The sequence below is a fragment of the Harpia harpyja genome, chromosome 4 (genome assembly GCF_026419915.1).
Source record: "Harpia harpyja isolate bHarHar1 chromosome 4, bHarHar1 primary haplotype, whole genome shotgun sequence".
NCBI lineage: Eukaryota > Metazoa > Chordata > Aves > Accipitriformes > Accipitridae > Harpia > Harpia harpyja.
Window position 1 is genome coordinate 73491024 of NC_068943.1, and position 26541 is coordinate 73517564.

The window sequence follows — 26541 nt, forward strand, 5'->3', positions numbered from 1 at the left end:
CCTAGCGTACACTCATCACTTATCTACAAGGTTTTCTGAAACAAGTGGTGCTGGTGAAGGAAATGCTCACACAGTAAAGTAACATTTCCATTTATTTAGAAGAGGCAAGATTTTGAATGAATAGTAAGCGTTCAAGCTAAGCTTCAATACTGAATGTGTCCTAGGACTGATCAGTCACAAGTGTCTGGTTCCAACCGAGCCTCTAAAATTGTGCCTTTCAAAATTATTTTTAGGCTGATCACTGAAATAAAAGTGTCTACTACATATTATTTCACAGACAAGTGACAGCACTATTGCTATAGGAACCAATACACCAGGCATTAATAATGTAGATGCCTACTATGATCCCAAGACAATTTCAATTTCACACTTGAAATTATGTAAGTCCATACCAGCTGCTGCCATTTCTCACATGTCCTCTTCATTGCTCAATTTCCCTATTTTAATAATTTTTTATAACTTGTAAGTAGAGCACAATGCCTTACCTCCCTTTCACTCCTTTGCCATATAAGCCTCAGTATTTTGGTTGCTGGTGTAGGGCATTGCATGCTTTGGTACTGCATGCTTACTGAGGAACGTACAGTACTGTTCATCCAGCTACTAAAACTACTGTTTTAGTTTGAAAAGACACACAAGACAAAACATACCAGATTCAACTCTGCAGTGACTCCACAAAAGTTTTATACATCAGGGACAAATCTCACCCCTCAAGTTTTGTGAGCAGTCAAGCAAAACAACCCAACCCTACCTACCGTCAGCCTGACAGGCAAGCAGACAGGATACATCTACAACTCTCCAGAAACAACCCAACCTAGAAAAAAGCACCAATCCCTTGGACAGTCTGAGAAGGTTAGCATGCACTTGCACGTGGTCACGGCAGCCTGTTGCCTACCTGTTTTGCACAGGTACTTGCTGTGAAAGGGCACAGAGCCCAGCACGGTCCCAGGCTGTGGAGAGCAGGGTACCAAAGCACTCTGACTGCCTCAGGTGTGCTGCTCTCAGCCATCAGAGAGGAGATGCTCCTCTCCCATCAGCAGACTGAGTCTGCCCAGACACCCGAAATGGTAGTGAATGTGGCAGCTTCCACTGCTGGTGCTCCTCAGGGCCCTGACGGCCTTTCGCAGGCACCTAACAAAGCTCCCAAGCAACCTATATGGAATTTATAATCTAAAAAGTCGATACAAGTGACTGGACCTTTTGTTGATAATTTATATTAAACTATCCCAACAAGTTATGCTCCAATCTCATATACAGTCGCTGTAACATAGTTCAAACTCATGTTTTATATTTGCCACAAGAAAAACTGTTCAAATAAAGTTCATGTAAGTCTTCATACAAGAAGACTCTACATCCTAGCAGACTTAAAGACCTCCTTTATACGTGAAGACTAACCCCACCAGTGCCTTCAGTACATTCCATATCATCTTTTATTATTTCTGAGATTAATAAATAGTCAGTTCATCCCTGTCTACCCTAGTTTAGCCCAGGTACTTCAAATACCCTTTTTGAGCCCAAAGACTTACCCAGCAGTCTAACTCTGCAGAACAATGAAGCTGTAGCTAATTATGCTAATTAATTAAACTAATTAGGTCGCTTCAGCTAATGCATGTAAATGCAGCTGGTTTCAGAATATTCCATCTTAAAAGGCTAACATAATTCAGCATGACTGAAGGCAAACAGTCACTTTTATAGTTAAGTGTTAACAAACAGCAGTAGCGGGTTGTTTTGCACAGGAAACTGTTGCTGTCTTATACTCCCACAGAGAGAAATGCTCAGGGGACTCAACAGTACTCAACAAATCGAAAAGACTAAGCTCAACTCAAGGACAGCTTTAGTGTAACTTGCACATCTACCTACCGTATGTGCCTTGCTGTCCAGAAAATTCCCACCAGAATTTCACAGTCGACACTGAAGTCTAAACTGGGATATTACTGTTATCATCTAGCTAGCTTTAACCTGAAGAAGTTTGATTTTTGCCTTTGTACAGGCAGAGGTTGTGATTGTAACAGTCATGGGCCTATTTTGCCTCACAGACCACAAATACCTCATTCAAGCTTCACAAGCTAAATGTTCAATATGGAATTAGCACGATGTAATACACTTTTGGCTTACCTATTCAATCCATTTTAGAGTAGAATATTCTAAGTACTGCAGTGTTAAAAATGTATTAACATGTCTTTGATTTTGCTAACATAAAGATTAGCTATGGATTACTACTGTCCCTTCAAGGTCCAAAGGCCTCAAATGTAATTTCTATTGCTAGGCTGAGCTTCAAGTAACAGATTCATTTGAAGTCTGTCCATTTTACACTTTGGTAAGCCATTTGCATTTGCAAAGTATACCTTGTCCTCATCTTGCTGCACAAAAGCACTCATTAAGATGACATTAAAAAAAAAAATCAATATTAGGGTGGACGAGTACAAGGCTAGAGAAAATGGAAGTGCCAGAAGGAACATCCAAACTGAAACTCTGACCTATATTCACTTTGGGTAATTACTAGAAGGACGAAAGGCCAACAGTCTTTAAAACTAGTACTTGAGACCATGTATTTTGGTAGAAAAAAGGTACTGAGATCTTAGTAAGAAAGGATTCAACATGACAAGTGACAGTTATGATTAAATAAAACTAAGAGCAGCAGCATACTGTCAGTCTATCCCATTTTTACTTGCTGTTTATCTTCTTTCCTTGTCATTAAGGAAATACCTCTTTTCCCTACATGGGGCTGTAGTGACATTTGACAAAGTAATTAAGAGAAGGATGATCATGATCAGCTGCCTTTGCCCTGTTACCAAACACAGTAAATACACAGTTCATGACTCCAGCAGATGTTCGCACTTTACAGACTTACTGGGAACTTAAGGTCTTACTTTTTCTGTCCTTCCTGTATTACATGGAAAACAGAGTCCAAACAGAAAAACCACTGAATTATTAGCAGCAAGTATTAACCCATCCAGCACAAGCTACTATACAAATTGACAAAAAATAACCTCTGCCCAACAGTTTTATTTCTGCAAATCCAGAGCTATTTTGAAACAGGCAGGCTTGAACTCTCTTGACAAACAGAAGCTATTTTGAGTAAAGGACTCTGTCAGGGCTGTTTGCTACTTATCCATCACTCCCTACCCCTTCCAGTTAATACTTGGCTGAGATAATCTTGCTCAAAAAATACAAATCTACACTGCACAGGACGGAGGGTCACATATTTTAAGGAGGCAGAGGCAAACCCTGACTCTGAAGAAGCATTCATGAATTCCCCCCATCCCTCATGTCTCTGCCTCTACTCTGTCTCCTAATGCTCCTTATGCCACCTGTCTTTGCATGATCATGGACTTGCCCATATCACTGGACTAATCCAAAACTAATCCTTCTCACAGAAGGAACTCAGGAGTTTGTGTGCGTGCTCATACAAGAGGAAGGTAGCACAGATTTAAAGTAAAAAAAAAAAAAAGGCACCTTTTTTAGGCAGGTAAACACAACCAGTTTAAACTGCTTGTAAAATGAGAGTCTAATACTGGTACAGGCTATTTCAGCTAACTCAGTGAAAGTACAGTAGTTAAAACTTGATTTGGCAAAAGGCATCTTTAGTCATGCAAGAATGCAATCTCACTGAGCAGCTGTGAGTGCTTGCAGGATATATGGCTCCTGGGCAAACTCCTCCTCACCCTGACAATCAGTTTCTGGACTTCACACACTGGAGTGTTGGCTACACAACAGAAACCCACCTGGGCTTCACAAATATATCGGAGATTGGCTGCAGAAACTGGGGCCAGATGCCAGCTAGGGATTCTCAGGTCCTCTAGTGAGGAAGAGGATGAGAAGGAGAAATGAACAGGTGAAGCTTTGCAGACCAGAGAGATTCTGCTGGAAGCCTGGGCCAAGTTTCATCAGAAACCGAAAGTTCACTCAGCCTGGAAGAACCCAAATGAAACATTCCAGACTTTTAATTTTAATCAAAAGGTATCCAACAATCTCTAGACCTGAATGCACCATGGGGAAAAAAACCCAAACCAACCAAACCAAAACTCTTTTCGGGTGAGGGTTTGCATTTTGTCTCTCCTGCTTGTATTTAGAAATGGTTAAGTCCTTAACCATGATAAAATAAAGTCAAAATCTTGCTATTCTATTTTTCCAATGCACCCGTCTCACATTATCATAACCACCTAAACAAGGTACTCACTGGATCTGCCAGAGTGTGCGAACCCTAAAGCAACTAGTACTGAGGTGGTCTCCGCTACATTTCAAAACCCTTTTTCAGATGAAGAATTTTGACAAGGAGAATTTCTAAAGGCCAGCACTTCAGGATATTTTGCAAACAGTAAGATGAATACAACTGTTAATGCAAGATAGTGATTGAAACCTTAGTCAACTATGGATTCCACATAAAACACAAGCTAAAATAAAGTACTGTAAGTTTATTCTAGTAACACTATTGGTCAAAAAATAATAGGGACACTCTTTCCATGAGAGCTTGTAGAAACAAACCATTGTCATCCAACAGTTCAGAAACTTCACTAGCTTTGAGTTTTTCAGTCAGTATTTCTAACAAACAGCTATATAATCAGTAACTATGCCAGTATATTTTACATCGTGACTTGACTGCTAATGTACCTGATCACTATCTTATCTTAGTTAAAATCCAGGTTTAATAAGAAGGGGAAAGTGCTGTTTATGCTAATGCTTGAGAATGTTCTAAAGAAACACGTTACTGTTACAATAGCTTTAACTCTTACAGTTCCCAACTGCAAAGCCCAATTCAGAAATAATACTTCTTACAGGTAGTAATCTGTTCTCCTTGAGTTTTGATGCATGAAAAAAGAGGAAATATTCAGGAAAGGAAGAAAATGGACAGAAAGGAGAGATGAGAGCAAATCCCCTCCATATTCTTACCTTACTCCAAAGGTACTTAAAAATAACTTGCAGGTAAAATAGGTCTTCCTTCATTCTGTATAATTTTAAATGCTCGCAATTTCAGTATATTAACTGCATTTTAATAACTCATATATACCTAGATATGCATTTGGGGGATGGGGAGTGGTGAAGAAAAGGACTTATTTACATTACTTGCTAGACAGAAATTAGTCTGGCAGCTAACCTTAAAATTCTTGGACCATAATAGAAACTAAGAGAAAAAAAAAAAATAACTCTGGCTGTTGTAGTCCAACTACTTCATTTTAGTTGTAATTGATTTCCAGCAACGAAAGAAGATACAAAGGGCTACATATGTATTCTTTAATGTACAAGATTATAATTAATATAACATCTGTTTTAAATTTACTGTTATCATCTATTAAAGAATAACTAATTTTACAGCTTTCTAACGTGTAGCTCTTAAGCTCTAAATCACTGACCATAACTAATAAGCAGTGTAATAGCATGAGTATCTGAAGTAAAACCACAGACTGCAATTTTGTTGATTGTAAATCATCATCATTTTTTAATGCAAAAGCAACAGCAAATCTGTGTAATTACTGGGTGCATTTTGAATCACTTTTATGATTACTGCTCTATACCCATTAAAAATCCAAAACACTGAACTGCACAGGGTATAAAACTAGAATTATGATACACTACAGGCTATAATTGAAATCCATAAATTTCCTTACTAGTGTTTGAAATTATTTTGTTACCAAGAATTGCAGCTCTACAGAATTGACTTTAAAAACATTTACTTTATCTAAGAAAGTGGTAGTGGCAGGGACAGTAGTAGTTGCTTTGGGGTATTAAAAAAAAGTTAAAAGTGTCAAGGATCAGATTTGGCACTCCCACTTGTTAGTGTAATACATGTGGTGATCAAAACCACCAATTAAAAAAAAAAATCTGCTCTAAGTGCTATACGTAAAAACTGAAAAGGCCAGCAGTGGTATATATGCAATTTGGACCTGTAATTAAAAACTTCAAGACACAACTTATAACACCTGGTATGACTTACCACCTACAGCACTGCCCAAGAACATTCCACAGAGTAGTAAAACATGGTATATAGATCTATTAAAAAAAAAAAAGAAAGAAAGAAAGAAGAAAAAGTGCCCACACACTACTTGACCAATCTACTGCATTTCTTTGGCAATAAAAAGAAAATTGGCTTCTAGAAATATGTGTTTTCTAGGAGGGGTGGAAAGGAAATCAGAAAAATTAAATACCTCATAACAGGAAAAGGCTTTAATGTTTCTAGATATATGAAAGTGTATGCTAGCTAGATATCTCATAGAATACTAGAATAAAAATTCATCTGGAATAAACCCACATTCCAAAAAAAATGGATAATACAAACTTAGATGGGTGCAGAAAACGGATATCAGGATGTTCAGAGATTTGGATGGCCCAATTTACAAGGAGAGACTGAAAGAGCTTTCCTTGTTTCAGCTATCAGAACAAAGACATTGAAGAGATATGACTGTTCTCATCATGCTGGTGAATCTGGAGTATTCCTTGAATGGGAACTACTGTTGCAATTAATCTGTGCACACAAGGAGATAAACCTCTATTTGAGATTATGCACAGGTAGACTATGCACTGTGGTGATGGGTTTTTTTTGTTTTTGTTTTCTTTTTTTTTTTTAAACACAGTAACCTACTTAAACTAAAAGTCATCATGATTTAAAAAAAAAAAACACAAATCACTAATAAATGTGGGTTGGGAATTAGAAAACGGTTCCTATTTAAAAAGAAAAGAAAAGAAAAAACCACAAAACCACAGTTTTAGGGATCTTGAAGTGCTTCTACTAGGATGAATGATAGGAATAAACCAGTTTCCTAAATCAAAAAGATTATTCCACACCTACATACTGATGTCATTGTCTGCTTCCACTGGTCACCAAAGTTTATTTTAGTGTAGGTAAAAATTGTTTTACATTCTGGTGGGGTTTTCCTAAATTAAGGACACTGAAAAAAAAAAAAAATCAGTAAGAGAGAATTTGCAGATCCATCCTGCAGAATCTCCAGGGACAGAATTTGTACAGAACAAGGTAAAAAGTACACTTCATCCTTTCCTTTCCTCCCCCCACCTATCCCTGCCCCCCTCCCCAACTTTAACACAGAAATTTCTACATGACCAGATTATAACATCCTATTATGAGCCACAGTCATGGTTGAAGCAGCATTCTTTAATCTAAAAGTCCCTTTTCACTGATTTATAGCTTCCCCTAAATTATTTCCTAATTTTTCCCAAAGCTCCAGGCTGGGAGCAACCATGCAAAATATTTCCCCTAAAAGCAATATATTGAACTGTTTGTTTTCAGGAACAGCGTGCTGAAAGTAGGCAACATCACCATTATTTAAGAATGTTTTCAGCTATTTAAAAATAAACCATTGAAAATGCCAAACTTTGCATAAGTATATGTAGATGAATGTGAGGTTCAGTAATTAAGTATAATCTGCAGTATGCTGCAGCTTGCCCCCTTCACCTCAAGATCAGCATTTGTGAATCAAAACATATTCAGTCCATTAGAACGATAATACCGACAACACTTAAAGACACTAAATGGGTTCCCACTGCATTAACCAGAAGATCTGCTGATTATACAAGTAGGGAGTAAGATAAACAGCACTAGAGAGAAGCAGGCATGGGGATGCAGATGCTGCTTTTCCTCATTTACCCCTTCCCTTGCTAAGGCTTAAGGAAACACGAGAATCACTTGGCTCTGGTTTTCTCGTGCCTGTAGATTTAAGCTCTCCAGGGCTTTTCCATGAACTTGATTCCTTTCAGCAGCACATCCCTCCCCATGGTTACATTACTGTGCTGTGTTTCAGGATGCTGCGTGTGTGACTGAGCACTTGTTTTAGTCAGGAAAAGATTTCTTCTCATTAGGCCAAATGCTTAAGGTATGATAGTCAACTGCTCTTGCTTCTGTCTTTTGCAACATCACAGCAGGTAGATCCTCACAAGATATGGCCATCATGCAGTGCAATTAATAGAGGAAGAGCCGTTTTTCCAGAGATAATGGTATCAGAGATTTCATTACTGGACCACTATTGACAAAAGAAGAGATTTACAATAAGCCCGCTGTGGCTCTCCCATGTAAGGGACAGGTTAGGTGGGTTTAAAAAGGGATGAAGATCCTAGGCATTAGAAACATGAATGATGAATTCCTTGCAAAAACAACAGCTAGATGCACAAGGAGGAGAGAAAGGAGAAGGCACCTTTTCTCCACACAGAATGAAGGACAGTTGCGGTATGCGCTGTAAGTCTGTTCCTGTGTCAGTCATTCAATTGCTCATACTTGTACAGCAGGCTACTGCCAGGCTTTTGTCCCTGGTGTGTTGTTTGAACTGGAGCAAACTAATCAACTGGTTTCTGGTTTTGTTTGGCTGGTTTTTAGTCTACCCTCTCTAAAGAACAAAGCCCCAAACCCACAAGGTGCAGGGCACTTATCTGCCCATTGCCAGACCTACAAAAAAGTCTATGAAACTTTTTGAGGTCTTGGTGCAAGAGGAAAGATGTAGAATTACAGCGATTCCTTGGGAAGAACCAATCCACCAGTTTATCCAGCGAGAGAAGGAGGGAGGGAGATATCCTTGCAAGTATGCAGTAAAATCACAAAGGCCTGCAATCACATTAGTCCTACCCCTAGCGACCCTGAATCGGGTCAGTATGTCTGCAGGGACAGGCAGAATAGACACATTTATTTTTACATGAGATGCCCAGTAGGAAAAGTGTTTCCTACAGTTTATATTTTTGAGTCAGACTAACACATAATAAAGATACGTCTGAGGGTTGAGAAATTTAGTCATGATTAACGCGCAACCCAGACACGTTGCTGTTTTTGTCAGCTACATCCTGAACGACAGAACGGATGCCGCGGAGCATTCAATACACATCAGGCCAGATCCTTGGCAGTGGCCAAAATGCACACAGCACTCCCCAGGAGATGATTTACACAAGTGCCTCAAGGCCTTCCTTTGCAGACCCTGTTTTTGTACACGCACATTGCTGTAGTGCCTACGGACAAAGTCTCCTCAGGCACAAAGTGCTAAAGTGCAGCACAGAGTTATCCTCAGTTCCCTCTACCCACTAGAAAACTAGCATGAGCCAAAATGCAGAGGACATATAGGTGTCTGTGCCTGACAGACATCATATACATAGGGACAAACGGCTCTACAGAGGAGTTCACCTACTAGGTTAGGTTTACGATCACAACTAGACTGGTAGCATAGGGAAAAAACTGGACTGTGCGCAAGGAGATGGTCTGCTGTGTACCAAGAGAACGTGCTATCCTCTCCCAAAACCAGCGGTGTAAGTGACCAAGAGCTGTTACTTTTTGGGTAAAGGAAGATAACAGAAACAAACCTGTATTTGTTGGAACAACATTATTATGCTGTATAGGAAAAACCTTATTGATCCTCCCCCACAAAAACGCTTTTGTTTCACGAATCAAGAATTGACAAGATGTTTAACAGTCAACATAGACTCATCAAGAACTAATTATGTCACATCAGCCTAATCTCTTTGTATATCAGACAACAAACCTCCAGGAAAAAAAGGAAGTAGATGCCAAAAATCTTGACTTTATTACATCTTTTGATACTGTTTAACAAGACATTTGTATTAACAAACTGGGGAAGCACAGCCTAAATCAAAATGAGTACAAAACATGAGGAAAAACATATTTACAAACTGTCTATGCCAAAATTTGAAGAGGTATCAAGAGAAGTTTTGCAGGGGGCTGTCCTCACTACAGCAATAATCATTATTTTTAGTACTGATTTGGGTAGTGAAACAGAGAATTTTTTTTATATCAGCAGGCCACATTCAACTGGTTGGAGCATTAGTGCACAGGCAGCCAGGCTTAGACTTCAAAATGGCCTTAAACTGGAGGGAGAGCCTGGTAAATACAGGGAATGTTATTCATCAGGGACAACAGCAAGAAAGCGCACCTGACTATGAATCATTACATACACCAGTAATGGGAAACAAATGGCTCTCGTTGCTACCTAAAGGTCTCAGGGCCTCCTGTGGATCCAAGGCATGAGTCAGTAATATCATAACATTACAAAAAGGGTAACAGCCCCATATGGGGGCAAACCAACCAAATTATCAACTGCAAAGACAGAATAACGTACATTCTGCCCAACATCAGCAAGGCCCCCACTGGGATACCATGCCCAGACACCTTCCAACCAATGAGGGAGAGAATACAGAAGGGACCAACTTCAAAGAATGAGAATTGGTCTAGAAAGTGTAACCTAAAAGGAGGATTAATGAACAATCTTCTTCTCTATTTTAGCAGACACATTTAGGTAGGATTTAGCAGTAGCCTCAGGTAGCTAAAGCTTGCTGCCAGAGGGAAAGAAAAAAACCTCTATTTTCCATGCTCCTGGCAGACATGGCAAAAAGTAACAAGCTAAAAATCACTGCATGGAAGATTTACGTAAAGTACTAGGAAAAAAATTCTAATGGCAAAGACAGCTTAGCATTGTAAAAAAATTAATAGCCAAGATTAAGATCGCCAGTAATGCAGCCTCTGTAAAGTTAAACAACTGCTTGTCAATCAGTAGTTTCAAAATCCAGCTCACACTTGAGAAAAACACTTGCCACTATGTCACCTCTATTCAGAGGTACTGGACAAGTACTTCAATCACAAAAATTACTAAGGGTTGGTACTACCAATTAGCCAAACAGCAGAAGGACATTTAACTCCCAGTATGGATCTGATGTCACATAAACAGAATTATTTTTACAACTTTGGCAATATTAATTTAGTCAAACCTTAGATATATTGAAAGGGAACACATGGAAAACTGCTGCATCAATTGCACTGCTTTTTCTGCTCTTTAGAGACATACAGTTGCTTCAGTTCCATGAAGCACTACCACTTATTTGTACAGTGGAAAAGAAGCTTGCATAAAACTGCAGGAGTCTTTTTCTAAACATATTCTTCAGCTGCAAGCTGTCTAAACAACATCCAGAGCTGTGATTTAAACATGAACCTATTAAAAAAAAAAAAAAGCTTTTCTCTTCCAACTTTTTCTTGTATTTAAGAGACACTGACAGTATTTGGAAACCCAGAGTTTAAGTATTCTTTATACGCAGTTCTGGGAATATAGAAAGAAAACCCCCTTAGAGTGTTATTCACATACCTTTTCAGGCTTTTTTTTTTTTAACCCCAGGCTGACAAAATGGTCTACATGGGCATAAGCGATGGGCTAACAGGTCTAAAAACATGTGTGTTTATCAGGAAGGGGAGCAGAAACCAGAGATTCTGAAGAAAGTGAGGGAGCATATGGGCAGACAGCCAGCAACTCCTCTGAACACATCACTTTTAGAAAAGAACAGAAAATTAGTTACATCTGCCAAATTTCCACCTTTAGGATTGACCAAACATGTAAGTAAACCAATCTACCCATCTGCAAACAAATCCTGCCATTTCACCAAAGTCAAAGCAATCTCCTCCTTGGGGCATATAGTTCCAAAACAACGTGATAGAAACTCGCAGCCTAAAAATTTTTTTTCCTCAACCTGGCTGCTCTTGAGATTTCTTTACTACAGGCTCCTACCTCCTTTCCAAGTTTAGCTCCTCCCAGGCAGTTTAAGTCCAGTAAGGCACCAATAATTAACATATAGGATTACTCCTCTTAAATAGGCTAAAATCCTTTTGAAAGGGCTATACAGCCTCAGTAAATAATTATAGCACAATTATAATTTTTTTTTTCCATTTCTTGCCTTCTAAATATTTTTCAGGTACCAAAAAGCATCTCATTCTTACTGATGACGTTTTCTATTCCCTTACTTTTAGCTGAAAAATTGAAAACCATCCAGAAATTCAGCACACTGTTTGACAGGCTAGGACTTACTTCACAAGTCTCCAAACTGGAAAAAACAAAAAAATGGGGAGGGATGAGGGGGATGAGAGGGAAAAAAACTAAGAGAGAAAAAAGGTACAGATCAATTTAATGGTATTTGAATGGCAACATTAACCAAGGGTAGGGGGAGACATTCGCAATCTCAGCAACCCATTCCAAAGAGAAAGGACTTTTACCAGTTCATGAAAATAACAGCTAATAGAAATATGTTTAAAAAGTCATTTAGATCAAAGGCAAGGTTTCAACCAGAAACCATAGTGGTTACATTTTCCGATTCAGTACTTTGAAAGCAGAAATGTTGGTCCTTGGCAAAAGTCTCAGTCTGTTCCCAACAAAATCAGTAGCAAAATTTCCACCGACTTTCATGATAGGGTGTAACAGGGTCAGAGCCTACATACCTGACAGATCTATTGTAAACATGCTTTTACTTTTGAAAAATCCTACTATAGAAAAGGCAACTGATAACACTTGCTGCTTAAACTGCAGAAGTTTCCTCTTATATCAAAGGTCTATTTACGTACCAACGTACATCTTTCAGTTACATATTCTGCACATCTTGCAAGCAGCTAGCAAACAGACTGCAGGAAAATACACAAAGACAAAAATTCAGTGCTGCAGTCTGTTTAGAAAGCATTACAAAATCCCTAAAACCTAAATATTCATGCATGCCCCTAAAAGCATGTAATATAAAAACAGTAAATATTGCTCTGTTAGAATATTATTCCTTGTCTGTGCGGTATACATAATCGCCAATAGATAATTACTATTCAGGTAACTATCTGAAAGGGTCTACAGAAAAGTTTGGTGGTTTTTTTTGTAAATGCAACACTTTGCAAGACAAACCCGCACTAAAATAAAGAGGGACTGGTCAAAAGCAATGCTATTTAGAATGGAATTTTTTATCTTTTGTCAGCAGGAGCCAGAGAAGTAAAACAATATATCAGCAAATAATAAGGGGGGGGAAGGGGGAAAGGCAGAAAATTAAAAAAAATAATTAAAAAAATTATAAAATTATAAAAAAGAGCAGCAAGCTTTTACTACTGAAGAGCCAAGATAAGTTCTGGGAGGGACTGTCTAAAAAAGTGAGGTGTTAGTGAGAATACCTGAATCATTCTGAAAGTCATTCTTATGACACCACCTCTAAAAGTTCATAACATAATTTAAATACCATGTTTAATTTGAAGGAAAAACAATGCTACCACTTCAGTTAAAAATAGCACACCTTGAAAATTTAAAATTAGACACTTATAAACTGAAAACTGTCAAGTACATGAAGCGTATATTCATACTACACAAACTGTCAGTGAAAACAACAAAAAAAGGAAGATTATGGAGTTAGAATGTGCTAAGTAAAAGGATGAAATTGGTTTTGCCCAGTTACTGTACAGTAAATTCAAATTAGAGAAAGACATTTTTCCATGGTAAATATGATAAGAGAGGCAAGAAGAAGAAAAGGAAAATAAGCCCTTGAAATTCCTTCACTACCTTCGCCTTGAATTTAATTCATATTCATTCTAAGTATGAAGCTATTTCTTATTAAGAAAATGATACTCATTTCCTTATCCCTGTAGGAAGAAGTCTGCTCAGCACAAAGGAATTTCTGCCTTATTTTCCAAGTCTAGATCAATACTATTAACTATTGCATCAATTTCAGCCACTGAAAGATCTATAAAACAAGTTCTATAAAACAATTAGTTCTCCTGGACAAATCTGTGCTCCTTTCAAAACCAAAACCATCACACTCACACACACAGATGAGGGACATACTGCAACAGCTTAGTTCCTGTTAGACACCATAGGAATCAATTTAATGAATCCAATGGTTGCATAAGCCATTCTTTTTACTAAAGTTTAGAACATAAATTCTCTTTTAAGTAAGTTTCCAGCTCTAAGATGAAATAATTCCTTAGGGAAACACCTCAATCCTTTACCACTTTCTATATAGGTGAATTAATACCTGCTACTGAAGGCTCATACAAAAACCACCTAATTTTGTAAGCGATGTAACATTTTATAAAGTGCACAGCACCCACGCTATCACATACTTGCTACAGCACCAGCATGAGCCAACTTCAAAAAGAGATTCAGACTAGCTCTAACAATTACAATCTCTGCTTTTGTTGATATGCATAAAACTTACCTATGAGAAGTGGTATTTCAGATTAGCTAAACTCCATTGGGAAAAATACCCCAAACTGGTTCAATCCTCCGCAGTGCTACTCCTACTTATGGAAGTAAATGAGCACTGAGGGCACTAGCCCGGGAGTACCCAGGAGCAAGCCTGGCTCACCTGATTTCCATTGCTGCCTGATAGCAATTAAATTAGTTCCCTTCCTTTCAGTTTGCAGCAGGTGCATGCCTTTCTATCAAAAAGAATAAAATCATTTTCCTGGGGAATTATTGTATCAGGAGCCAAAGTATTACCGAGAGGTGAATTTTTCAACATTGCTTCAAACACGGAATTTTTAGATCACAAATCTGGGAAATAAAGTCAACTTTTTAGGAGAATTTTGCCATAACCTTTGCTAGGGATACTGATGTTACTTCTTCAAGAGATTCAAAATGAGTGACTGGGTTTTTTTGTTTGGTTTTGACATTATCGGCAATGACACACACACACATTTTATTACTTCTATTCACTGACTGCATGAAGTATGTCCTTACTGCATGTAATTTTTAGAGCTGGACAGAAACAAGCTAGTGCTATTCTTGTCAAACTTCCTCTTGCCCCATCCTACTCCACAGAGCTACAGAGCATTATTTCTGCCACTGTGTAAATACCAAGTGTATGTGAAAATCCTCTCTCTGAAATACTCTCTTGGCAAAATCTTATTTAGAAGTTATCATAGGAAAGTCCAATACATTTTCTTCACATGAAAATAACAAAGCAGGTAAAATCAAAATGACTCTTTTTCCAGATCTCTTGGTATAGTTTCAGTCACATTTCCTTATTTTCTGTTTTTCTCCATTTTTGAATGTTAACACTTTAAAATGAACAAACCTTCTTGGTTAGTAATTTCCACAGTTCTCTTTATTAACCCTTCAGTTTCTTTAGGTTAGTGTTTTAAAATGAGATTTCCTTGTGATGTTTGGTCTGATACGAGAGAGAATGTAGACTCAGAGGCTGAAATAGTCACCCGTTCTTATCTTTAGGTTGAAATTTTTAGCCTAGGAACTAGCCCATGAAGATCTGTGACAGACCTTCTCAAGGGCAAATTCGATTCTTGATGTTTCTTTATTCTGGTACTTCTCATTCCCTAGCTATGGAAAAACGTCTGCTAAACTAATAGCTGGATATTTAGGCGGAAACCTTAACTACGAAGTATACAAAAAATCAGAGATGCATTTGTATAAAAATTCTCAATGCAGTACAACGCAAGCAGTTATTACTAGAACAGGTTTAAACAAAATTTGAAGAAAAACATTTTGGCAACCACTAAACAATCGGACAAGAATTCAGACATGCTGCAATTAGAAGCAATTATCATGATCACATGGTTAGCCCTAAAAAACTATGCCAAGAAAATCTTGCAACATTTTTGCATTGAACTCATAACTTTTGATGAGGTTACAACTTATTTTTTTAACAATACATTTGGTCTTGCTTCGAAAAGACCGAGTCAGTCCCATATATATGTTCCACAGCTATAATACAACCTCCTTTTCCTAGATCAATCCCTTCTTTCTGCCACAGAACTGGGACTGGAGGGACTTTGGATAACTGCAGCTTGTGGCAGTTTTAAGACTGAAATTTTTAAGATTGAAGTCTGGAGCTTTAGTTTTATGAGAACAACTTGCGCTCAGCCACCCACGTTGGTCAATGGGAAGGCAGCTGGGGGCACTGAGTGCAAAGGAGAGAGAAGGGACGGCCCCACTCTCCCAACTGGGAGAGAAAGCTTCTCTTCGCATCGGGGAGGAGACAGAAGGAGCCAAATTACAGCCTGAGACTCTGGGGCAGCAGGAGAGAGAGATGGAATAAAACTCATACAGGACTTGGGGTGAGATGGGATGGGGTGGGATGGCGTCAAGTGAGAAAGACACAGCATTGTCTCAAGCTGTACAAAAAGGTATCGCTGCATCAGTTCTGTCTTTCCGCCCAAACAGATCACAGTTAACACTCCTCAACTTTGTTGAGTGAATGTAGATTGGAGAGAAAAAGATCAGGGAGACTTAAGGCAAAAGATGTACATTCTTGGATGGGAAAGAGACTGCTCTTAGGGAAGAAGATAGTGTGCCTGGAGGCAGACTTAGGGGAGATGATTTAGGAGAGGTCAGGGAATGGGCTCTGGGACAGCAGGGTTGGGAGATGCAGAGCCCAAGGGACAGGAGCTTGCTAGTGCAGAAGAGTCACTCCCAGCAAACATCTCTATCCCCAAACCAAGGGCACTGATGCAGAACTGGCGCCCACTCCTACTTTTGAGTTTTGAAGTTTTATTTTTCTCTATGGAATATTGACTTATTAAGTTCTTGGTTTACACTGGCTTTTGGCCTTCTTCACAGCATGAATAGCCTAGCTCAGCTCTCAGCCACTGAAGTTCTCAATGCCTTTTTCTGCTAATAAAAATATTTCCTTCCGTGCATGTGAGAGCATGGCCAAGTGGCCACTTAACTAACTCCGGGAAAAAAACAGTACAAGCTTTTCTTAGTCCCTGACTGGAAGGCAAGTTTTTTTCCAGCTTTTTAACTCTTTTCTTAACCACACCAAATTTATCATGTGGTTTCTGAGGCACAGACATCAGAACCGGACTTAATTTCCCCCTGAAGTTCCGACTGACATCATACACAGTGATAACACCACATCCCTGCTTCAGGGTGTGGATCTTCAAAACCAACTTCTTGGAAAAAAAGAACTTGTAGAAGACATACATTTGTACCCAGTTGTAAGTTTTATTTGCTATATATTATTGCCATTTCTCCCCAGTTTTAAGTTACAGAGAGGACAGCTGTAAACAACTATGTGTACTTGATTCCAGCCTATATACGTTAGTGGAGACTTTAGAGAATATTTACCAAACATTTATTCCAGCACAAACCTATGTTCAGAAGTCTGCCTTGCTGCTGATCAAGCTGCTAACGGTGATATTTAAAGCTCTGAAAAGTTCTGACTTCTTTTTTTTGCATGCTACTACCGTATTTATCGTTCTCATCTCATCCTGTTCTCACCCACCACAACAATTACAGTTGGTAAGGGTGTGCTTGTTAGCCAATTTAAATTCGAACACTTCACGCCAAACCCAGCATCAAATGAAATCATTGGCAAAACCCCCACTGACTTCACTGGGAATGAGACCAACTGGAAGAGCAAGGCTCCCGTGAGAGGCATGCATCACTGTCATTCACATCCTGCTGAGTTTGTGAGAACCAGGATGAGATACTATTTGAAGGCCCTTCTACTCCTGTTTCATGTGACACACCACTTCTCTTTCGTTTTGCAAAATCGCAAGAAAAGTTTTTTACTATCTGCAAGTAACAAACCGAAGAGGCTGGATGAGTCACTGGAGACGGTTTTGGGCCAGCTCAGCTCGCAGACTGCCAGTGTCAGGGAAGGTTCACCCGATCCTCCCCTTCCTGCTGCACAGCCGGTCCCAAAATAACGTGGCAGTGCTAAACATAGAGCCGCTGTGCTCTTTTAATAAATGACAATTCCTGCAGCGTGTACAAGCCACCACATTTGTCAAGATAAGCGCATGGATATGAGATGTCATAGTAGCCTAGACAAAGAGATTGAACTAGATAACTTCGTCAAACACCAAGCAAAGGGGCTTATTCAAACTGACAAAGCAAGAAATTTAAAAGTTGAACCTACCAACCTAGTCTTAACTCATTCTGTCCTCTCCCACTTTGGAAGAGTCTCAAACCAGTAAGTGAGCTCCTGTAAGTGATACAATAAATTAATTCCTAATCTGCAATAACAATATTCCTGTCACTTCAAACCCTTCTGCTGCACTATTCATAAATTCTACGATAGCCGTTAGCATGTTTCAGATCATACATATGGGTCTATATACCTCAGTCCTCAGTGAATAGGGACTCTTCCTAATGACATGTACGCACAGGGTATAACTGACAGGCAAAATTAACAGGCATAACGAATTGCCATACAGCCAAGTTACTGGTTGCTCCTTGATCACTTTTCTGTTACATGTAGGGAAGTTTATACTTAAGCATAAGGTAATGGACAAAGACACTGCAGTAGTGGGTCCCAACACTTCATCCGCCTAAGATTTTTCATGACTTTAGGCAAATTCTTCAATGTCACATCTGAAATCAGGGAGACAGATGCCCTATATATTATGGCATATGTGAAATAAAAGTGATATCAGTTGTAAACAAAACTAGAAACATGGTTCCCAAGATTACTTTGTTGGTAAGAAATTACCTTAGTTTCTTTGCCAGTGACTCCTCACACATGGTTGTGTGTACAAGCTTCATCATCCTACATACGGTGGAGACAGAAGCTCTGAGGGTGGGGGTATCAACAGAAACATTTTCGTTTCTTCTCAGAAAGACTTATGATCACAAACTTACTTAAAACAAGACAGGTTTATTGGTGTGTGGGCGTGAAACTGGTAGTTAGACTTTTGCCAGACCACTGGTGGTGTCCCTGTGGAGGTGTGGTTCGCCACCCCCCCCCCCCCCCCCCCCGCAAAACTTTATGTGAGAAAATTCAGTTCAGCTTTGCACCACAGAGGTCCGACTGAATCATGTCCTTTAGGGGGGGAAAAAAGCCTTCAGGGAACTACAAGAGGCCAGGCATTTCTCTTTTTTGCCAGGGACCTGTAAGTTTAGCTCTTCTTTCCAACTTGGAGCGGTGTGGGGGACGAAGGAAGGCTCCCGCACTGAGGGCAGTGGCAGGGGCTCGGTCCCTCACAGTTCCTTCGAGCTGGGAGCCACGCGCTTCCCCTGCTCCTCTGTCAGCCCCCACCGTGACCAGGACTGAGAAAATACACTGCATGCCATTGTAGAAAGGGGGCCAGAAGGCTGTGGAGTTGATACTATCCTCTCTCAGGACTCCACCTTTAATACACCCTAATGGGCTCTTCCTCCCCTCAAAACTGAGAGATAATGAAACCCAGGAAGATTTACATTAACATTTCCAGAGGAGACTGAATACACTTTAAAATATTCAGGAACAATTCAAATGCAAATACAGCACAGTACTGTATTATTCATATTCTGCAATATTTTGCCTTAATGGTCTGATCAGAAGATCTTTTCCAGTTTGTTTTCGGTGGGTTTAATAAACCGGGACTGTGAAACAACTGCCCAATATATGAGGTGCTATATTTTCTTTAAAAGAAAACAGAGTTATGAAATCAAAGGCAAATTCAGTGATTTCTTATATAAAATACCTTTTCACTTCCTGAACATTGCCTGTAGCTTTGCTAATTTATTGCCATGAAAATATTGTTACTACTTAATGCACTAGTACTTTTGTCAATAGGCAGCTTTCCCCAAGGCATATTTGAGAACGCTCTGCTAATCAGAGTTGATGCAGTTCTTCCAAAGCAGCCAGGTCTTTAGAAAAAGGTTCATGTTTAATTCTAGTATGAGTGAGTGTTGCCATTTCTTCAAAACACCATATTTTTAATTCACTGAATTCACTTCTGTAGATATCTAAAGCGCTGACTACACTATCCAGCCCCAGACTCAGCTTGAACCAGTGTATTTCAAAGCAGTATTACTGGCATCTTTACCTCTTAACATTTAAATTATGTGAAATATTCCTCATTTTGTAGTGGCAAGGATTAAACAAAGATTTAATCAGAACCACAAATCTCTGCTATATCAGCAGCACAGAACTTAAAAAAATGTGGTTGGGTGTTTAAGCAGATACTTGGATCTGACTTCTTACTTTTCTACATCTGCTTGAACTCTTGAGATTATGACCTCAAATGCAGCTGAATTTTTAGTGTTTGTTTTTCAGGCATGCTGATAATCATGAACAGCACAGTGAGTGACAATGAGGTCACGTATGCATACATATGTCACACTACAGTTTTACTCTCTCTAACAAGTACTGAAATCTACATGAATATAACTTTACTGAGGCTAAGCAAATCAACTGGTGTGGGAGCTTTTAATGCATCTACATTTTTAGTGATTTTTAATGTATTTGCAATTCTCTGGAGATGAAAAATTGAATAAAGCTCCTCAAGAAATAAGTCAGGCCATTTATTTCAATTAGAAATAGTAATGAAATTCCAGTAAACTATTAAATGTCACTTAATCTATATTCGAGATAAATAGGATACTTAATTTCTCTTGGCACTTTCCACAAGGAGGTACCCTGCTTGTCTTTATATTGACAAAATTGGTGCGCCTCTGCTTTCCCTACCATGGTGACATTTAGTGACATTACTCCTGCTCAAACCCAGCATGGACATAATCCATTTTGCAACAAGCCCACCAAGGCAAGAAGTGTCTCCGGATGGAGGTAAAGGCTCTGTTCCTCCGATCCAGCTGGTTCAGGTCAGTGCTGTGCTTCCCTTCATTCATCTTCACTGGAACCCAGGGGGGCTGCTCATTTTGGTTTCCTTCTGCCATCAGTGCATCCTCCAAAATGTCTACACGGCAAAAGAATATTAATACTATTCCTAAACTGGGCATAATTAAGTTCCTAATTAAGGACAGAATTACAACCATCAAGGATAATTTTTTAAAGCAGCTAGATATTTTGAGATGACACAGATGTTTCACTTCACTCAGAGAGGTACCACGGGTTCTTCTTTGAAGGGCATTTAAGCCCATCAACTCCACAAGAAGTTTCTTAGATAAATGAGACTTCTAGGGCTATCAGCCAGCAACAGCAGGCATGAAACTAAAACAGGAGGCTTTGACTATCAAATAGCATTACCAACATGGAACAAGATCTGACTTCAGTCGAGTTCTTCTCAGTTACAGTTATATTGGTTTATACCTGAAAAATATGTAAGATGCAATTTGAGGAGGTGAGGCCTTGTTCTAATTCTCCATGGAAATAATCAAGATGGCTTGTGATAATTCTCCATGTCTGAAGTCGCCCACACACATGGCTTCAATTCAAAGTTTGCATGTCTTTAAGAGATTTATATTAAGCTTTGCTAAGTAGTTGTTAGTCATTTCTGCTGACTGTAATCAAGCTAAGTTAAACTAAAATTTACCGTGCCAATACATTTCTATCCTTCCCACTCTGCTGTTTCACCCTTCATCTGAAAATACAGCACCAACACTGGAAGGACCACAAAAGGATGCTTTTAACATCTCCACGGCCACATCCAATACTCAGTTTTGATCTTTTGACACGTCTAGAGCTCTGGCAGCTGGCAAAAGGCTACAAACAAGACAAAAGAGCAGCACTTCCAGTTCTCAGGGATGTTTTCCAATAAAACTCCAAAATTGTCGGAGAACTACATAACTGAACACATGAAGTATTCTTCAGGAAACAAGTAAAATGCATATACATATATGTATACAAAAGCATGCTCCTCTATTCATAGATACTACTTGCCATTCACAGATATTAAGAGGAAAAGATGATGGCATTCTCCACAGAAGCCATGGAGGGAAGTAGAAGGCTAGCTAGCAGCTCAGCAGCACCAGAAATGCGAATGGATGTCAAACAGGTCAGTGTCTAGTGCCCTGCTCCAGAATATCCACATGACCATCTGTAGATGGACATGTGATAAATGTATACAAAAAACTTGACACAAACCTCAAGCTGATTCTTTAATCCTGTGCACAGCAGAGAATACATCCAGTTTCTTTTGACATGCAGAAGTCTGTACACTGCATATTCTATATAAAAAGTATAATACAGGTTGCTTAAATTATATCCACAATTTTCTTTTTTTTTTTTTTTTTAGAAAAAAGAGACGCTGTTATAATATGGCTCTTTCCCAAATGAAAGAATACAGTATTTCATTTTTCTTGCTCTAAACAACATCCAATGAATAATGTACAGTGACGTGATCTTTTGCTATTCCCTTTAAGCTGTTTTGGAGATGGATTGCTACAGTGGGTGGCATTCAGAATAACACATGTTGAGCAACACACACTCAAATCTTGCCAGCTTTATGGTTTCTTACAACATGCTATGATGTGAAGTGATTCACACTGAGGAGATGGAGAAAGTTTTTCTATTACTGTAAAAAAATGATGTTATATGCATTTATCATCCAAAATAAATACATTGACACCACAGGCTGAAATAAAACTAGGTAAGTGAGCTTGGTTCCTCTTTCTATTTCAAAATATTGCATTTAGATTTAAACCAATTAAAGCTGAGTGACTCTTTCTGTGTAAGATGAGCTTGCCCTGACAGTTAATCCACACTATTATCAGACCCATCAAATTAAAATAAGGTGAGCTAAAGAAGAAATCAACGCCAAAGATTTGAATTTCCTTGATGTCATATGCTGGCATCTTAGAAATTTTACAATTCCTATGGACGAGGTATAGAAGAGAGAAGGGAGAGGATCCACTTGGTAAGACGGAATTGGTCACTGTGAACATACACAAAGACAAAAGGAAGAAGCGAAACGTAGCTATGGAGGTGAGTAATGTGCTGCAGCTACACTGGTAAGCCAGAAGTTCTTTTATATAAGACATGTAATGGTAATTTCAGAAGGGTGTCAGTCCAACGATGGATCACTTCCAAGGGAGGGGAAAAAAAAAAATCTCTCCGAAATGATACAGTAACTTTTGGAAGATGCTGTACTTAGACTAGATGTTCATGGATGTTTCGTTAGATTTGGCTACTGTCTTATCAGATTTGATACACTGTCTCTGACAATGTCATCAGCCAGATGTTTCAGGAAAAGAGAACAAATAAACACCTCAAACTAGCCAACTGCGCTGCACTTGAGAAGTGACTAGCGGCCCTCTATCACCAAGCTGTTAAAAAACTGGAGTCCTGAAACTTACTGTCCTATCAGTTTTATTATCTGCACCTCTGCATTGTTGTCCAAGTTAAATTTTACTCATTATCCTCACACCCAGGTCCCCTACAGCAGATAATTCAATCTTAATTCCTCACATTTCTGTAAACCCAGACCTGCAGACTTCCCCATCACCTTGCTTCCATACCTTCGTAAGCTTTTCAGAGGTAAAAGGTACCCACAATTTGAAGGTCAACTGCAATTGCTCAGTCTTTGCGAAAAATCAGACTTCAAATCATTAAAGAAAATACAGGCAACTTGGATCATCGAACAACTTTGAAGCAATTAATTCTGAACTCTGAAGCAACCGTGCATTACAACACCTTATTTTCTTTCACAAATCATTTTCTCCTCCATGGTATTATCCATTTAATTCTATCATTTTACTTATTCTGCATATGACGTTTTCAGCAGGAAACCTACTGAGAACTTCAGACAAAACTCTTTCTGTCTTCCAAACCACATTAATCTTACGTTTTAACCTTTTCAAAAGATAAGAATTCGGTAAATATTGGGGTTTCGTCAAACTGGAATGTACTCTTCTGAGACCTGCACTTTTCTGGCCTTTCAGCAAACCACGTGTCCAGGAGATAGACCGGCCTGTGCTGGAGCAGCTGATGAATAGTTTTGACATTCACCAGTCATTACCATCCTCCAGTAAATAAATCCAGGCAATGGAAAGAGTGGTTCCTCTAGCCAGATTACCACTTGCTTCACGAGCCATTTACGCCAACAGAAACTGACACTAAAATACGACCTTTAACAAAAGATGAGAGAAGCCATCACTCTCTGACACAAGAGAAAAGTTTCACCGAAAAGAAAACCAAACAAACCCCCAAGCCATTAAGACCACCCTGACAATTTCTGCCTTCACGCCCCGAACTAGACTGGGCTAAAAGGCAAAAAACAGAGAGAGGCAAAACCGAAACCCAAGCGCCATGCTGCACCACCCTGTATGTCCACATCAGGCCAACAAGCGTTGGCGGAGCTGACCTGCGTTGGCCCCGCTCCTCTTCACACCTGCCTGGTGCCAGGTCCTGACCACCTTTCCCTCCGAAAATGCTACTGGCACAGCGGGAGATGCTCAGCGCCAGCGCACGGCAGAGGCGGGCCCCCCCCTCTCCAGCTGCCGCCGCTGCCCCACCGCACCGGGGAGCCCCGGCCCCCCCCCCCCCTCCGGGGGGCAGCGGCCGGTTCTTACCTTGTTGGAGTAGGGGGGTTTACTCAGGTTGATGCCGTCGCGGACCAGCTTGTCCCGGATCATGATCTTCAGCTTCAACCTGGGGTAGGCGGCCAAGCCCCCGCCGCCGGCCGCCCCCCGCCGCCCTCCGGCCCGGTACCGGGGGGCCGCCCCCCTCCGGGCCTCCTCCAGCCCCGCCGGCCGGCGGGGCCAGCGCCCGGCGGCGGGCGGGACCGGCCGCGGGGGGGGCGGCGGAGGGGGCGGCTGGGGCTCCAGGGTGAAGTAGAGCCCCGCCGCCGTCTCGTCCGCCTCCTTCAGCCGCCGCACGGCTTCGTGGATCCGGCGCCGGTGGTGGGGCACGGCAACGCCGATGGCATCCAGGTCCGGGTCCCCGATCTGCTTGCAGACCTCCAGGTCGTCGTAGCCATTATCGACGAAGGACTCCGCGTACTGGGGGAGCTGCAGGGTCTTCAGCCACTCGTAGACTATGTTGGTGCACATGCTGGCTCCAGAATAATAACGACTGCAACTTTCAGCACCGAAGCCAGCCTCCCCCTTTCCACTCCTCGCCAAAGGACAGAAAAACACAACCCCAAAACTGCGATGCAACTAAAAGGTCTCAAAATCAAGGTCAAGAAACCAACATCCACCAGGGGGGAAAAAAAAAATTAAAAAAAAAAAAATCCTTAAAGCAGATCAGTGGGGCATCGCAAGCACTGCCGAACGAACCCCTCCTGTTTATTCCTCGTCCTGTTTTCCTACCACCAAGTACAGCCGCTTTCTGCCACCGGAGAAGGGAGACTCGGACTAGGGAGAAGCAAAATGTAAGGGTGCATCCCCTAAAATCCCAAGTCGCTGCTGCACAACATCCACCCACTTTCTCTGGAAGTAATCCGCAGCCGCTGTCTTTTCCCCCCCCCCCCTCTTCCTTTCAGCGTTAGTTTCTGTTTCTGCTTCTGTCTCGCCTTCCTAGGCTCTGTCGCATGATGAATCTGTTTACTATGTGTAGCTGCTTTGGTACACGATCATGTTGGGGGAGACCCGAGCGCAGGATCCCGCACCCTCGCCCAGCACAGGCGGGGGTGCCAGCGAGTGTGCAGTGCCCTCCTCTCCCGTATCTCTCCCGGCAGCGGGCGCACACGGCGGCTTTTGCTTTCCTTTTAAACGGGTCCTTTCGGATTAGGAGGAAAAAAAGAAGGAAAAAAAAAGATAAGAATCCCACTCACTTTTCCGAGTTACTTTCCCGGTTCCCCTTCATCCCTGAGATGATGGTTAAATGCGCTTCGCCGGCAGCGAGCCCAGAAACTGCTTTCCAACCCCACTTTCTCGGCCCTGATGCCGGCGGTGCCCTCCCGCCCCCCCTCCGGGGCGCGCAGCCCAACTTTCCCCGCTTTCCCCTATCCCTGCTGGCCCTCCCGCCGCTCCCCACAGCCGCCCTCGGGAGGAGGAGGCGGCGGCGGCGGCGGGGCCGTGCGGGCAGCCGGCGCTCCGTGCATCCTCCGGCGGCGGCGGAGCCGATCCGCGACAGGTCACCGGCGCTCCCCCCCACCTCCTCCTCCCCCGGCTGGTGGCGGTGCTTTCCCCCTCCCTGCCAGCGGTACCCCGGAGCGGTGCTTCCCCTCCCGGGTCCTCCTTCCTCCCCTACCCCTGAGGCGCCTGACGCGCCGCCAGCAGATTTCCTCCGGCTCCTCCCGGTGCTCCGGTGCGGCTTCTCCCCGCTCCTCCTCCGCGCCCGTCACCCCGCTGCCAGCCCCCTGCCCCGGCTCTCCCCAAGGCCTTTTCAACTTTCCCCGCCGGCAAACCCGCGGTCTCCCCCGCCGACCGCCCCCCTGCCCGACCCGCCGGTGAGGGGGGAGGGGTTGGCGCGGGGAGGTGGCGTGCGGCCGGCCGGGGGGCAAGGCAGCCCGGCCGGGCAGCGGCGGGGGGCTGCCTCCGCTCCGCAAGCTAGCCGGCGGGCTTGCCCGTCCCCGTTCCCCCCCGCCCCCGGCAAGGCAGAGGCACCGCGCCGAGGGGGCACGGCCCGGGGAGCTGTCCCCCAGCGCCCTTGGGACAGCCGGACCGACGGCGGCGGCGGCGGCTCCCCCGCGGGGGGCACCGAGCCCCTTGGCGGCCGAAGGGCGACCCTTCGTGGGCGGGTAAGAGCGGGGGCTGTCGGAGGGGGCGAGCGTCCCCCCGCGCCTCCGGGAAGCGGTGGAGACAGGCGGGAGGCGCTGGCCCCGCTCTCCCAGCCGCCGCCGCGGGCTGCCCGGGGCCGGCGGAGACGCCGCACGCTGCCCGCCGCGCTCGCCCCGCAACGCCGGGCTCGCAGCGCCCCCGCCAGGCCGCTGCGGAAAGCGCAGCCCAGCCCGGGCCCGGCCCGGCCCCCGCCGCCCCACCCGGCCCGGCGGGTGGCGGAGCGGGGTGGCCGGGGCTCCCCGCTCCCCTTGCCGACCCCCGGGGAAGGCGGGGGGGATGCTGAGGCGCGGACCCCGCTGCCATTTTAATTTAAAACAGGTTGAAATTTGTTTTCTTACGCAAATGCCTCTCCCTCAGCAGACCCTTCAGCCCCACGCGTGGGGTCCTGAGGGAGTCAGATCATTTCGGGCTGGCCCTGCCTGTCGGGTCCCGTCAGAAGGGACGGGGGCAGCCACAGCCCTACAGGGGC

General features: G+C 42.3%; 1 protein-coding gene across 3 annotated transcripts in view; it reads right to left on the reverse strand.

The window, feature by feature from the left end:
- The window catches only part of LOC128140631 (SAM and SH3 domain-containing protein 1-like), a 575076-nt gene extending 549450 nt beyond the window's left edge, over positions 1-25626 (reverse strand). Inside the window, exons 1-2 of one of the 3 annotated variants that reach the window (XM_052784771.1) lie at positions 25543-25626; positions 23919-25068 (exon numbers count right to left, since the gene is read on the reverse strand). In XM_052784771.1, coding sequence (XP_052640731.1) covers positions 23919-24398 — 480 coding nt within the window. In that variant the 5' untranslated portion in view covers positions 24399-25068; positions 25543-25626. Of the gene's footprint in view, positions 1-23918; positions 25177-25542 lie in introns of those variants that run through there. The other 2 variants (XM_052784772.1, XM_052784774.1) reach the window with 2 other exon arrangements.
- Between the last annotated feature and the right edge of the window lie 915 nt (positions 25627-26541).